Source organism: Chelmon rostratus, chromosome 2 (genome assembly GCF_017976325.1).
Source record: "Chelmon rostratus isolate fCheRos1 chromosome 2, fCheRos1.pri, whole genome shotgun sequence".
Classification (NCBI taxonomy): Eukaryota; Metazoa; Chordata; class Actinopteri; order Chaetodontiformes; family Chaetodontidae; genus Chelmon; species Chelmon rostratus.
In genome coordinates, this window is record NC_055659.1 from 18608687 (window position 1) to 18623363 (window position 14677).

At 42.0% G+C, this 14677-nt stretch overlaps 2 protein-coding genes across 3 annotated transcripts; both read left to right on the top strand.

Moving 5' to 3' along the window:
* The first annotated feature begins 1674 nt into the window (after positions 1-1674).
* Positions 1675-3414, top strand: LOC121621768 (insulin-like growth factor-binding protein 3). The gene is made up of 4 exons (XM_041958387.1): positions 1675-2008; positions 2264-2292; positions 2405-2524; positions 2635-3414. The coding sequence occupies exons 1-4, from the start codon at positions 1693-1695 to the stop codon at positions 2737-2739; spliced, it is 570 nt and encodes a 189-aa protein (XP_041814321.1). The 5' UTR covers positions 1675-1692; the 3' UTR covers positions 2740-3414.
* Positions 3415-4751: 1337 nt separating this feature from the next.
* On the top strand, positions 4752-11103 carry LOC121619259 (phosphatidylinositol 5-phosphate 4-kinase type-2 gamma-like). Of its 2 annotated transcripts, none has more exons than XM_041954834.1 (10): positions 4752-4893; positions 4984-5081; positions 6157-6253; positions 6793-6942; positions 7703-7849; positions 8522-8560; positions 9578-9691; positions 9771-10029; positions 10189-10292; positions 10417-11103. In XM_041954834.1, the coding sequence occupies exons 1-10, from the start codon at positions 4753-4755 to the stop codon at positions 10495-10497; spliced, it is 1230 nt and encodes a 409-aa protein (XP_041810768.1). In that variant the 5' UTR covers position 4752; the 3' UTR covers positions 10498-11103. The 2 variants fall into 2 exon arrangements, with proteins under 2 accessions (XP_041810768.1, XP_041810777.1); XM_041954843.1 differs by having other exon boundaries at positions 4799-4897.
* The last annotated feature ends 3574 nt before the right edge of the window (positions 11104-14677 follow it).

The window sequence follows — 14677 nt, forward strand, 5'->3', positions numbered from 1 at the left end:
ATCACATTCATGCAAATAAATCCTGTGAATTCAGTATCGCCCACAGGGACCTAATAGGTATTAAGGGATAAATCATTCGCATCAAGTAGTCTTACCTCTACTTAAGAGATATTTAAGTCATTATATTCATTCTCTCTCTATCCATGGGTATTGGTCGTCGTTTGTAACTAAATTGTATTTGTATCTGAGATCAAGCGGTCACAAGCAGGATATCACTACATCAAGCAGAAGACAGGCTGTCAGACTTTTTAAGATCGTGTCTTCTAATTTAATCTGTTTGTGACTCACAGACAGTGGAATTTGCAGGGTGGGACTTTTTTGCTCGTGGCTATTAATGTCTTAGTCATCCAACCTTGAGTGGCACTCCTTCAGCCTCTTAGTGTCGACCGTTTCCTCTGAATCTTAAGCCCTGCAGTTATACTCATTGTAAACACGCTGTGTGAACCAAGTGTTTGTTTAGTGGTTGCTATTTAAAGAAAAGTCACAACAATGTTAAAAGCAAGGACGAAAAGGTTAGAAGTAACAAAATACTTTTACTCCTGTTACTGTAATTGAGTATTTTTTTCGCAGTTCTTGTATAGTTTTGAGTATTTTAAAGGTTAATTGGTCTTTTTTTGCTGAATTTATATGCTTCTGCATTACAAACTATGCACAGAGTACTACGTTGTTAGCTCACTATAATCACCATGAATTGCACAGTGCGGTTGCAAAGCTGATTATAGTGTCATTTACTGTATAAAACATTCTAATGTTGTATTTGGTTGAGGTGGAGCTAAGTTAAACTGCATTATATTTAATAATGTCCTTAGACGTTTTGTATATAAAATCTGCAAAGTAACAAGTAATTACCACTGTCAGATAAATACAGTGGAGTGAAAATATTTGCTTGTGAAATGTAGTGAAGAACAAGTATAAAGTAGCATCAGTTGGAAGCTCTCAGGTAAATTGCAGCTACTCAAAAATTACAGTACTTGAGTAAATGTACTTAGATTCCAACACTGATGAAAGCCGCATTTTATTTTCTACTTTTACTCAAGTTAATCATTTCAGTTTTCAGCTTTAACTGAAGGTGACTGATTATCAGACCCAAAATCAAATTAATTCTTTATGGACAGATAGAACGATTCAAACAGACGTTCCTTTCTGGTGATGAACAGCAGTAATTTTAAAGCGTCCATGGTGAATTTCTCGTCTGCCAAGTCATGATCGATTACACAAAAGCATCACCTCTGTGAACAAATGACCCTCTTGGTGGGGAAAAGGCAGAGCAATGGAAGAGCATACACGGCGATCACTTGTGATTTATGTCGGGGCAGAAAACATTACAATCCTGCGACATGACAGACAACAAATGGTATGAGCATGCGTGAGTTTGTATGTGTCAGAGGCGAGGGGAAACGGGGTGTGCTCAGCTTGGTGGAAATGAGAGGGAAAACTAACATTCTCCATCACGTACCCTCCCATACCTTTCCCCACTGGTTGTGGCTCTTTAAAAGCAGCTGCCAGTGGTGCCTGTCAGCCTCATTATCACTTTGTCTTGGCTTGAGGGAATTGCGATCCACCTTTCGACACACAGACAAACTGCGGTGGATCTAAGATCAGAACTCTTCATAGAAATCGACAGAAAGTCAGTTGTAGGAGACAGGACGGTTACCATCTGTTTGTGGACAACTTCCAGACTTCCAGTGTGAGATGCTGCTGTATGTTAACGTCATGATGCTGCTCTTCCTGCAGCCGGCTCCGTCCAGCCCAGCGCCGCTGACCACCCCGTCCAGAGGGTGTCCCACCTGTACATCAAATCCCCCACAGAGTCAGCCGTCTGTAGATTTAAACACCACCTCTCTGGCCGTTGGAGAACCATGCGGGGTCTACACTCTGAGCTGTGGCCACGGTCTACGTTGTGCACCTCCAGATGATGAGCCGAGGCCCCTCCGAGCCCTGCTGGAAGGCAGGGGAGTCTGCAGCAACGGCAGCAGCATCGGCCCCACTGAAAATACCAACCTGGCAGGTAAGAGTCACGCTCTATGCCTGCAGGACGAGTTTATTCCTGCTGCCCGACAAGCTGTTACATTGAAACATGAGCACACAGCAACGTAGTAATATTTCACCACATCCAACACAAACCATGGATTTGTTTTTCAGGCTGGGGTTTTGAGAAGCTCATAAAGGATAATTGCAGCTGATCTCACAATGAAATGAGTGAATCTATTCACACAGTAATAAGCAACCAATGCTAAATGTTTTTGTCTTTATCTCATTCTAGATCCAGCACCTACTGAGAATCCAGATGAGGTAAAAATCCTCTTTCTCTAACAACCTTAATAATCCAGAGAAGCAGCACGTGGGTTTCATGTAATCAGGCTTGCACTTACATGTACGTGTTGATCTCTGTTCCTTCCTACAGGCTCCATGTCGTAAACTGCTAACTACACTGATCAAAGGTCTTGATGCCCATTTATTTGACTCACATCATGACATCTACATGCCCAACTGTGACAAGCATGGCTTCTTCAGAAAGAAGCAGGTGAGTCTGTAAACAAGACCCAGGAAATGATCAAAATATTTCCTATCCACATGTGGTTTGTATTTCCAGCTGCAAAAAAAAAAAAGATCTACTTGTTCTGTTGTGTACAGTGCTGGTCGTCTCGAGGTAAGCGGCGTGGCGAGTGCTGGTGTGTGGATCAGAACGGCATGCCGGTCTCCTCAAACACTAAAGAGAAGGGCGGCCTGAGCTGCTAAGCCTGGACTGAAGCAGAGCAGGCTGAAGCTTCATTGCCGCTATGAGATAAAGATGAAGGAACGCCAAACAAGAGTGTAAAGGAGCTCAGCACAGTCTCACATTTCATTCTCCACCAGCCAGAAGCAGCTCTCCACCAATGAGAAGCTGCTTCAGAATCAGGTGTACCTTTGTCTCCTTGCGCCCTCTACTGAACAGATTAGGAGTGTATTAATTAGACACTCCTTTCATATTCTTGCATTAGGTGTAGATGTCACATTGTGTCACATTAAGTAGAGATAATTGTACTAACCTGAACTGTCTCTTGCCCATTAACCAACCAAATAACACTAATGTTTCACACCATCAACCATTTTTCAGGGACAATATGATTTGGATCAATGTATCATATTTATATGTATATTTTCAGTATTCTATTTTACCTTGAAACCACTGTAAGTGTATTACTGTAATTGCTGTACATAATCTGTAATCCTATTTATGCTACTTTGAATATGATAACCTATTTATGATAATATTGATGGTCATTTGGATAAGTAATTTATCATTGGTTGCCCCTGAGAGCAGACAACTGTATTATTTTAAAAACCTTAATTTCTCATGTAGAATTAGATGGAGGCGGGGGGGAATCTGCCTTTTAAACAATAAGACGAGGTGGAAGGTTAAGACTGACACTGATGGGGAATATTGCAAACGTGCATTGTGGATTTTGTGCATCTAAAGAATGTTTTGTTACTTTTTAAATAAAAACAACTTTGCTCAAGATGCATCCACGTAGTTCCTCAAACCAACATCAGGGATGAAGATCGTTAGCAGAAAAAGAAGAGGAAGAGTTGGAGAGAAGCACATCACATGTGACACAAGTGCAGAATTATGGTTACAGCACAGAGAGCCTGAAGTAACTAACAAGTCATATAAACACATATTTCCTTACTTTAGGTGCCACCTTTCACAAAATTCGTCTGAGTACCCTGGCGCTTTTTGTACCCGTAGTAGATTGAATGTTTGATTTTGGCTGCAATAAAAACATTGTGACAGTTCAGCGAGTGCTTAAAAGCAGCATGATGTTTGTAATAACTTGTGCAACTTTGAGACCGTGAATACACCGAGTGAATGAAACAACACTGTGTCTATTCGAGCCAAGTAAGAAATATGACCTTACTTAAAATGTTTTTGTTGAGAGTGCTATAAACACTGTTTGACAGGGGTCTTACAGTAAAACATGAGAGTCAGGAGGTTCCACAGGGTCTCAAGATTAAGACAGCTGACTTTCACCTCTTTTTCCTGTTAAATGGGTTTTTGGAGGAGCTTCTCCTCATCAGAATCAAGGACAGAAAGACAGACGGACTGTCCAGCTTGTGAAGCCTCTGCAGACATATTTCTAATATTGGACTCTTCAGGCCTTGACGTCCTGTCAGTGAAGCACTATGAGAAGGAAAGGTGACTCTGTGGTTGAACTGCTCATAGCTCAGGTCCACAATAAGGCCATAACCTGTGATAAAGGTTAAGAAGTTAAAAAAAGAAGGTTTGGGAATTAAACTATATTAATGGACCACAAAACCAGCTTCACACAGGTATCATTTATTACAAGTGTTGTATTGTTACATTTGTAAGGGCCTATAGTAAAATTATTATTATTATTATTATTATTATTATTATTATTATTATTATCAATGTGCTACAACTGGATAATTACATGTAAATGCGTTCAGGTTAAAAGTCAGCCCCACACCACATGCACTAGATGAATAAAGTTTACCACACAGCCTGTCGCTCAGTGCCTTTGCAGATGCTCTCAGGTCTGTGCACCTGCTGGATTTCACTGCTGCTGCCGCTGGCGCACTGACTCCAGTTGAACCGCCCCAAAGCCTCCGGAGCAGGAGGTGGCTTCACAGCGCCGTGCAGGCTGCCGCTGCAGACTCTCAACAAGGCGGACTTCAGGCTGCTTTACATACGCAGGCCGACTCAGGTGACTGGAGAAAGCCCTGCTCACACACACACTGAGACACAGCGACATGTCCTCTCCCAGCGCCACCTCCAACCCTCTGCGCACCAAGAGGAAGACGAAGAAGAAGCACTTCGTGCAGCAGAAAGTGGAGGTTTTCCGAGCCGGTGAGCCGGTGCTGAGCGTCCTGATGTGGGGCGTCAATCACTCGGTGGGTATGTGTGCTATTCAGTGACCCTCTTTCTGTTGGTCTCTGTGTGTCACCGTGTTCATTAACTATGTACCCATTGATCATGCGCAGATTAATGACCTGAGCCAGGTGCCTGTACCTGTCATGCTGCTTCCTGACGACTTCAAAGCCAGCACCAAGATCAAAGTGAACAACCACCTCTTCAACAAGTACTGTGCTCCTCTCAGCTCTCCGCCTGACCGCAGGAACCTTCACCCTGCTTCCTGTGATTTGCACAGATTTCTCTGGCTCTTGTGATTCATTTACCTGCATGTGCTTATCAGAAATTACAGACCCCTTTAGAGGAATTCCGTGCTTTTCCACCCTAACAAAACCTTTCAACTTACCACAGCGAACAGCTATTACCACTAACAATAAGACTGAAAGCAGCCAGAAAGATGCAAGAAATAACATTAGAGCTCGTCTAGACGATGCAGTATGCAATAATGTCAAGGCTGTAAGTGAAAGAATGATCCGATGGAAATGCAGCATCGTTTCCAGCCAGTGAGCTGTTTCAGTGGTTTTGTAACACCAGAAGTTTCAGACAAACTCACTTAAAGCATTCATCAGAAGATGTGGCGCGTCAGTCAAGCAAAGTGTTCGCCGGAGCCCGTTTCAAATTGATTTATGAAAGCCGGGCAGCAGCCTTGTCTGCTTTGAGGTTTGGTTTCTATAAGGATGGAGGCCAGAAAACTTGAGTGGCTTTCAATAATCCTTTAATCCATCCAGGAATCCAGGCCGTGTAAAGACTTATAAACAGAAGTGGGCAGAACAATAAAATATGTTTTTCTCGAGTTCAAATTCCGTTGCCTTGGTGAGATTTTCACGTCGCTCCGCTTGGAAAGAAGCAGATGCTGAGGAAGACTTCAGTCGACGCTGCTGTCAACCTGAACAGTTAAAAAGCTGACTGACGCGACTCCACTCTGCTATTAGACATAAACACAACGCATGTTTAATTTGCATTATAGAAGACACTCATGTGTAGTGTTATTTCATATAAACACAAGTGGTAATTGCTGATAACTCTGTATTTTATTCACTTTGATCGAATGAGTATGGAAGCAGTAGGTATTTAATCACGCTATCCGTCTGATCACATGATTTGAACTCACCTTTTTTCATTTGTGTTGTATTTAAGAAGATACAGAAACCTTGAAAAACTGTTTCGTGTTAAACGTGTCTGCAGCAGTGGACATCAAGCTGCATTATTCTTATTTTGTGTATGAAAACATCTTTGTTCCTCAGAGAGAATCTTCCAGGCCTGTTCAAATTCAAAGAGTACTGCCCACAGGTGTTCAGAAACCTGCGAGAGCGCTTTGGAATCGAGGACCAGGATTACCAGGTATGATTGTGAACTCCTCCGCAAAATCAGCATCCGATTGTGCAAAGACAGCGTGGACAAAAACTTTTACTTTACAGGAGGAGGGAGGTAACAAAAAAACTGTGACACGGCCTTTCCCAAAACACAGAATCTGCTTTCTTCTTTTCTATTAAAGCGGACATTTACCTGTATGCGTTTGTCTGCTCCCTTCTGCATTTGCATTTCTTTGTGTGATATTTGCATGTGGCAGGCGGCACACAGTCGTCATTCAGCCTGCTCAGTGCACATTTGCTTAGCACACAATTACTGTATGTGAGGTTTGCTGCGTGTGCGCTTTAAAGCGTGTGCTGTTCCTGCATCATCTGCAAGAGTGATGCAAGAAAAGTCCAGGGACACAGTGTGCAAAACACAGTGTGATAACACTAACATGCCTTATCTTTCAGAATTTCCTGCCTGCCTGCATTAGAATTTCAGTGCCGGTTTAGAAACAGGATGCCAGTGTGATGGATGTAAAAGGTGCTGCCAGTGATCAGAGATGCTGTCCTCTCTCTCACCAACAGGTGTCTCTGGCCCGCAGTCCTCCGCTCAAAGACGAGGACGGCCAGCGCGTGGGGCTGCTGCTGACGTCATACGACCGCACCTTGGTGGTGAAAGAAATCTCCAGTGAGGAGGTGGAGGAAATGCACAACATCCTCTCTGAGTATCATCAGGTAGGTCTGACCCAGGTGGAAACTGGTCTGCTGGTAGAGAGTTTAAATGTCCAAAACAGGATCTTAAACCACATTTTAGTGAGTCGAATTTGTGGTGAACTCCAGTCAGTAGAAATCAGAGGATACATTCCATTCGTCGCTGTATCTCTTGTGTGCAAGGAGAAAAAGCTGATAACCTTGGTTGCCATGGCAAAGGTTTTACAGCATCAAAGCAGAGAGATGAGTGTTTGATTTTCACACACTCTGAAAGTAAAAAAAGTGAAGCCACGCTGACGCGTCTGTTTAGATTTCTACAGGGATGTTTAAGAGCAGACTGATGGGAAAGAGCTGAAGGCAAGAAACACTCTCTGAAGACATTTCACCAAACAGAGGAGATTTGACTTCACATGATGGAAAAACAAACACAATGTTGGAGTTTTGCCTATGTGTTGGTGGTGTTGCGAAGAGTGTCTGCATTCATGTTGAGCAGGCATTTTGACTTGTCGTAGAAAGAGCACAGATGTTTATAATAACATCACCGATGGCTCTGTTCTATGCCAGGACCCTGAAGGGCCACTTATTAGCTTTTTCCAGAGCCTTGAAGCACATGTCACTGCAGTGGCAACATGTGACACTGTAGCAGTCTTCTTCTTTCTCGCCTTTTCGGGTGTATTGTTGCCGTTCTCAGCACGTTGCTGCCTCCTGTTTATGCACCGCCTCATGCCACTGTGTCCATGTGTTGCCTTTATCTTCCCATCATTCATCGCCTGTTCTCTTGCAGCATATTGTCACCTGCCACGGCAATACGCTGCTCCCTCAGTTCCTGGCCATGTACAGAGTCACTGTGGAGAGCGAGGACACCTACCTGCTAGTTATGAGGAACATGTTCAGCCACAGGTTGCATGTACACAGGAAGTACGACCTCAAGGTAAATTCTGCAGGATGCAAATGCTCTTCCCTGGAACTTTAAAGACACTTTAATCACAGCACATAATTCATCACACAGGGGCTTTAATGCTCATGAATTTAAGTAATGCAACCCAAAGCCACCTCAGTAGCAAGCAGACGGTTTGATTCACAACCATTTATGTGTCATGTATGAAAACGCTGATGTGATTGATAGCAAGAAGCCAGAAAGCAGCTACAGCCTTGAGAAGTTATGTGTGACTGTCATTTCTGTCGTAATTTGGCTAAAAGTACAACCCCAATTCCAAAAAGTTGGGATGTTGAAAACTAAATAAGAACAGAAAGGAATCATTTGCAAACAAACAGTGTTTACAGTGTTTAACCTCGCTCCATCCTCGCTTGTGAACGACTGAGCCTTTCCAGGATGCTCCTTTCATATATGATACTACCACCTGTTACCAATCAGCCTGTTTACCTGTGGAATGTTTCAAACAGGTGTTTTTGGAGCGTTCCACAACTTTCCAAGTCTTTTGTTGCTCCTGTCCCAACTTGTGTGAAACATGTTGCCGTCAACAAAGTCAGAATAGGCAGATATTTACAAAAGAAGCAGATGATGTCAAACATTAAATGTATTGTCTTTGTTTTGATTGGAATTGGGGTTGTTTTGGTGACTTTGGGTCCTTTCTTTCCTCAGGGGTCGCTGGTGTCTCGTGAAGCAAGTTTTAAAGAGAAGGTGAGATTACATTAAGGTAAAGCCTGTACGACAAGCTCTAGATAACCTTTGCTCTCTGCAGTCTTACACCTGATGATGATGATTATTGACAATTTACTGAAGAGATGCAGTCGAAGGTGATGAATTAGATCCTGCAAAGGTAGCTGAGTATCCTGATGGACTCCGTTACCTTTAATATATGGCTTATATGGTGATACAGATACAAAAATAAATAGTTTTCTGGTCTACAGTTTTTAATGGGGGATGCCTGTAGTGCTGCACTACCATAAAAATGCTGAATCCTAGCTTTCCTCAGACATTAGAAGGCTCGTCCTTCGTACAGCTGTCATTACCTGCTGGATGGTGCATTATTTCTCCTGAAGAGTAAATTGAAAGTTGGTGGAATGTTCCTTCAACAAGACTTTAACAACTCTGAACCATTTCAGCGCTTTTGATTCATATTATAACAACAACTACAAAACAAAAAAGACAAAAAAGACCCTGCCATGTGAAATACTTAGAGAGAGATCTAATTAAATCTATAATTATTTGTTGTTAGCTTAATGAGGATGACTTAACAAGCTTGAATTGGCTGCAGCTGTGCCTCCGGTCTATCTGAAGGTATGGACGTGTACTCGTGCTATGTAGTTTTTGAAGAGCGGCGGGGTGTGAAATCACATTTCCTATATTGCATCTAATTGTTATTGTTTGTGCATTGTGACAAATGTGATTTTGATATTAGAAGTGATTCAGAAGTGCTTTCACAGAATGAACCTGCAGCAGTAGACTTTAAATAACATCAGAGCCCCCCTGACCTCGATAAAAAGACTGACAAATAGCTGGTTGAATGGATGCACTTTAAATAACTGCAGAGCGGTTTTGATCTTTCCAACTGTGTTGATTTGGAAAACAGCATTTGCGGTAATATTATTTGACTTCTATGTCGCTGGAAACAGCCCGATTGGTTGTGCCTTAATGAGAATGATGCCGATGGATATTGTGATTTCACAGGCGTTGACCCTCACTCTGTATTTCCAGGTGAAGGAGCTGCCCACTTACAAAGACGTAGACTTCAGGAATAACATGCAGAAAGTTTACGTGAGCGATGAGGAGAAGGAGAAGATCATGGACAAGCTCAGCAGAGACATCGAGGTGAGGAAACGGGGCTGAAGAAGCACGCAGCCATTGCTTTCTCTGACGTCATCTGTGCATGCGTGTCCTCTCGCTGCAGTTTCTGGTGCGTATGAGGATCATGGACTACAGCCTGTTGCTGGGCATCCATGACGTGGAGCGGGCTGAGAGGGACGAGGAGGACGAGGAGGAGATGGAGTCGTCCTGTGAAGAAGAAGAGGAGGATGAATACGACCTGGCCCCTGCTCCGGGCTCCACCTCTCCTGAGGGCATCAGCGGCTACATGAACTCCTTCAAACCCATGGGCCCTGGGGAGTTTGACCCTTATGTGGATGTGTACGCTGTTCAGAGCGCTGTAGGTGAGTCTGAGACACCTACAGCATCTACAGGGACATTTCTGGTGCATTACACAGGTTATAGGAGCCCTATGCTGTAAAACACCTACATGTTAGGCAGCCAGAAGACCATACGTGCAGATCAATATCACTCACCAAATGCCGTGAATCACTCCCGTGTAGGTGCACCGCAGAGAGAGGTGTATTTCATGGGTCTGATTGATGTGCTGACGCAGTACGACACCATGAAGAAAGCTGCTCACGCTGCCAAGGCTGTCAAACACGGGGTGAGGGTTGTTCCCGAAAGGGATTGGTTAGCATATGGTGTCTTTACATCTCTATCCTGCACAGGGTTGCTTTCATCTTCCACTCAGTCATGTCCCATACAATCTGTCTGTGTGTGCTTTGCAGGCAGGAGCAGAAATCTCGACCGTCCACCCGGAGCAGTACGCTAAACGTTTCCAGGAGTTCATTACCAAGATCTTTGCCTAGTTCAAGGATTCAATCCAGGCTGGAGACTCACTATGCAATACTTACTGTGCGTCACCTCAAGTCAACATTAAGAAGAGCTGAAAATTTACTGTTAATTTCTAAATGATCTGCCTGGTTTTGGAGCATTTAACCCTCCATTTCATTCTGTACAGTGAGATGCATTTTATTTTGAAGGAAAATTAGAAGAATTAGCCAGAGATAAACGATTGCTAAAAAGAAATCTCATAAACACCTCTGACACAAATGTGGTGGTTGGTGGGGGTGGAGATGATGAGAAAAACATGTTTTCTCAACACATTGTTGGTTGCTGTGTCCATCTTTGCTTCAATGTAAATCTCACCCACTGCTGCTTGGGAGAGGGATTTATGTGTTGCTCTTATATATTAATTTGTGACTCCCTCTTTTCCCACCAGTGACAGCACAAGAACATAATTTGGGTAAAACTGGGCAGATCTGCAGGGTCTCAATTAGAAACAATTCAATGCTAATCTCCCTCACAGCACCAATGTGTGATTTAAGCTGTTAAGACGGATGTTATCTTATAGGAAATGTTGCCAAATGCAGATTTACCCTTAACATCTACTGAAAGCTGTTTTCATAAAGAGTATACAAGCATACCAGACTGGTGCTTTTATTTATTTTCCTTATCAGTAAAGAAATGCACATTTATCTGCATGAGCTGCTGCAGATTTAAGCACAAACAGTCTAATTTAGTTTGTGTTTTGAAAGAACAGAAGAAAAGCCAGAAACTGAAAACTTGTACTTGCACGTCTCCAGTAGCGATGAAGGGCGACACTCCTCTCAGCTCAGCGTTCAGTACTTATTGTGCCGCATAGCGGTACAATGCTGTGCTAGCTTCAGGGGATGCTCCACACAAGCTTGCATCATCAGAAAGGCACCATAGCGCACTAATTATTAAACTTTAAGTCAATCAAAGAGCTTTTTATGCCAAACGTTGTAGCTTGGATGCAGCCTCATGTTGTCTATCACTGTCACATTAACTATTTAACGACGTAATGTAAAGTATCAAAGGAATCATAAAGCTCAGGGCGGTTGTGAATGTGAGTGAAAGCAAAATGTGATTCACAGCATCCCAGAGCTCATGTGTTCCTCTAAAATTTATTCTCAGTGGGAAAACATTCATTTTTGTCCTTATTTAGTCCCTCTCCTCTGTCCCAGTCCTCCTGGCACATATTCCTGAACCTCCCTCTAGGATTGTCATGAGGATTTCACTTTTAATAGCTGAGTGGACAAACAGGCAGAGGAGCGACAAGATTAGGAGAAACAAAGCTTGTGAGAGTAACTCTAACATGCATTTTATTAGTTTAGACTGTATGATGCATGCTTTGATTTAATTTTAGAGTCCAGCTTCATATTTAAAATACATCTCAAAGAGCCAAGAACCAGTCAGAACTGTATAAGCCTGATGCTGATTGGTAAATACATGAAGACACAGGAGAAGGATGGAATGGATTCCCCAAATTGTTGTTCCATGCACATAAATTCTGTTCCGAACACACTAACCTTAGTTTTGTCATTTTAGTTATTACAACCCTGAATCCAAAGAAGTCAGTACGCTGTGTAAAACCTTAATAAACACAGAATGCAATCATTTGCAAACAAACAATATTTTTGTTTATGTTTGTTTAGCCATCAGGTAACATCCTTTATACATTCATGTGTTCACAAAGTGTTGAACCTCACTCCATCCTCGCTTATGAACGACTGAACCTTTCCAGGATGCTCCTTTCATACCCAATCATGATACTATCACCTGTTACCAATCAACCTGTTTACCTGTGGAATGATCCAAACAGGTGTTTCTGGAGCGTTCCACAACTTTCCCAGTCTGTTGTTGCTCCTGTCCCAACTTGTTTCTAACATGTTGCTGCATCAAATTCGGAATAAGCAGATTTTTACAAAAATCTATGAAACATTAAATATATTGTTTTTGTACTGTTTAGAATTGATAATATGTCTAAAAGGATCAGCAAATGATCACAATCTGTTTTATTTATGTTTTACACAGCGTCCCAACTTTTTTAGAAATTGGATCCCTGAACACATACATCTCAAGCATGCCCATCCCTGTTTCCTTCTAATTATTATGTTTGTTATGTCACTTTTGTCTCTGTATGTGTTTGCCGAGAAAAATCACTGTACTACTGTGAATCCATGTTACTGAAGCCACCTCAGTGATGGTATCATGGTATAAAAATGAGTCTTTGACCTAGAAAGAAGTAGGTCAAAGCCAGTAGGGGCCTTTAACAAGAACTGGTTTGATCCAGAAGATCTCACGTTCAAATGCTGGTCGAGTGTTAAGTGGTGGCCACTGGCTCCACCTGTCCAGTTTGAAAGGCGAACCCTCTGCACACCAGCATGGTGCAACTATGCTGCGTGATGTCCCTGCCTGCTGAAACTCTCATTAACGGTTGTTGTTAATTTTTGACACAGCTGGAAAAAGGAACAAATGAGACTCGGCTCGTCTTTTGAAATAAGGTCTGCTATGAGCCCAGACAGGGAAGAACACACACAACTCTGAACAAAACACCACCACAGCTTGGGCAGTAGCCTTAGTGTATTGATAATGAATGCTCTATGAATCATTGCATGAGTAAAAAAATACAAATGGAGCGAGATGCTTACATCACAGACATGTACACTCAGCGGCGTCTTCAGAGTAACACAAAAATACATACAGTACTGCAGGAGGGTTGTTTTTTTATGCCATTTTAAAAGTATTCACTTGGGCAACATTCCTCTATTTCATGTTGATTTTCATCCACTTACAAATATAATCATATCCATCGAAGGCCCAGTTTTATAGATCAGAACCTGTACCAAGTTTTAATCTATTAAACCACTCTACTTAATTAGTCACAGCAGGAATAATATTAGTCAAGTAAAAAATAAAACGCCCTGACAGTCCACTGAAACTGTATCATCTAAAAGAAAAACACGTTAGTGTTTGAAATAATGAGCTTAAACCGATCGGTTTTTGTATACATTCAACCAAAATCAAGGCATTTCACCTGTTCATTTACACGTCTAGTATTACACTCCTGCCTTGATACTGAGCTGCTGCTGGAGTCATAATGCACACATCATTTACAGTGTTTATGTCACACACAGTGATACAAACATAACATAGAAATCTCAGTCTTGGATGTCAAAGAGTTAATCAGGTGGTTATTAAAGGAAAACCGAACCAAGACGCTGTACAGCAAATCTCTGAACAGCTACGAGTAACCCTTTGAGTTTTATACACAGAACCAACTGTACAAATCATACAATAACAATCTCAAAAATGAAGCACTTTTTAAGTTTTTAGAATTATAATATTTTATCAATGCATTTCTATACAGTTATTTTGATTATCTTTAAAACTGCCTCTCTTTTTCAGCCACTGTAAAGGTTTTTTTATTTTTTCAACTCAACGCCATTATTTATGCACGGAACGACCGGCTGTGTCGAACATAACACAGCATACGCACTCTGAATTTAAAACTGACATTCGCTGTCAATACAGGTAAGAAGTGTGGATGTATTTAGGGTTGGGATTTCAAGCAGATAGAGACCAACTTGAAAAACAGAGAAGCTTGTCAATGAAATCGTAAACTTATTGCAGTGTTTTACTGTAGATGCTCAGATAAGCTTGATTGAGGCCGAAGGCAAATTTTCATTTTTAAAGGACCAGCGTGTGGGAACTAGTGGCATCTACCAACTGAATACAAACATAAAAATGTGGCAAAAACTCAAAGCCCCTCTCTTGAGCCAGTGTTTGGTTTGTCCGTTCTGGGCTACTGTAGAAACATGGCGGACTCCATGGAAGAGGACCTGCTCCCTCTGTAGATATAAAACCTCATTCTAGGTAACTAAAACACAACAATTCTTATTTTCTGGTGATTATACACTAATGAAAACATACTTCTGAATATTATATTCTATTTTTGCCAATGGATCCCCTGAATCCTCCACACTAGACCTTTAACTGAGTGGAGACTAGAGTTGAATATTGACTGCATGATGAAATAAGAGTCATACCAGCTGGTATGCAGTGCAACACATTCCTGCTAAATCTGCAACGTCCTGTTCTTTCATTTTACTGTGCGTAGAAAGTGTAGTGAGGAAAATTTCTCTTTTTGTTTTGGTTAAATCATTCTAGCAGACTGAATGAGCC

Coding starts and splice junctions, on each gene's coding strand:
- LOC121619259 (XM_041954834.1), top strand. CDS start 4,753: ATGTCCTCTCCCAGCGCCACCTCCAACCCTCTGCGCACCAAGAGGAAG. Junction 8,561..9,577: donor AAGCAAGTTTTAAAGAGAAG/GTGAGATTACAT, acceptor CTGTATTTCCAG/GTGAAGGAGCTGCCCACTTA. Junction 9,692..9,770: donor AGCTCAGCAGAGACATCGAG/GTGAGGAAACGG, acceptor CTCTCGCTGCAG/TTTCTGGTGCGTATGAGGAT.
- LOC121621768 (XM_041958387.1), top strand. CDS start 1,693: ATGCTGCTGTATGTTAACGTCATGATGCTGCTCTTCCTGCAGCCGGCT. Junction 2,009..2,263: donor TGAAAATACCAACCTGGCAG/GTAAGAGTCACG, acceptor ATCTCATTCTAG/ATCCAGCACCTACTGAGAAT. Junction 2,293..2,404: donor CTACTGAGAATCCAGATGAG/GTAAAAATCCTC, acceptor TCCTTCCTACAG/GCTCCATGTCGTAAACTGCT.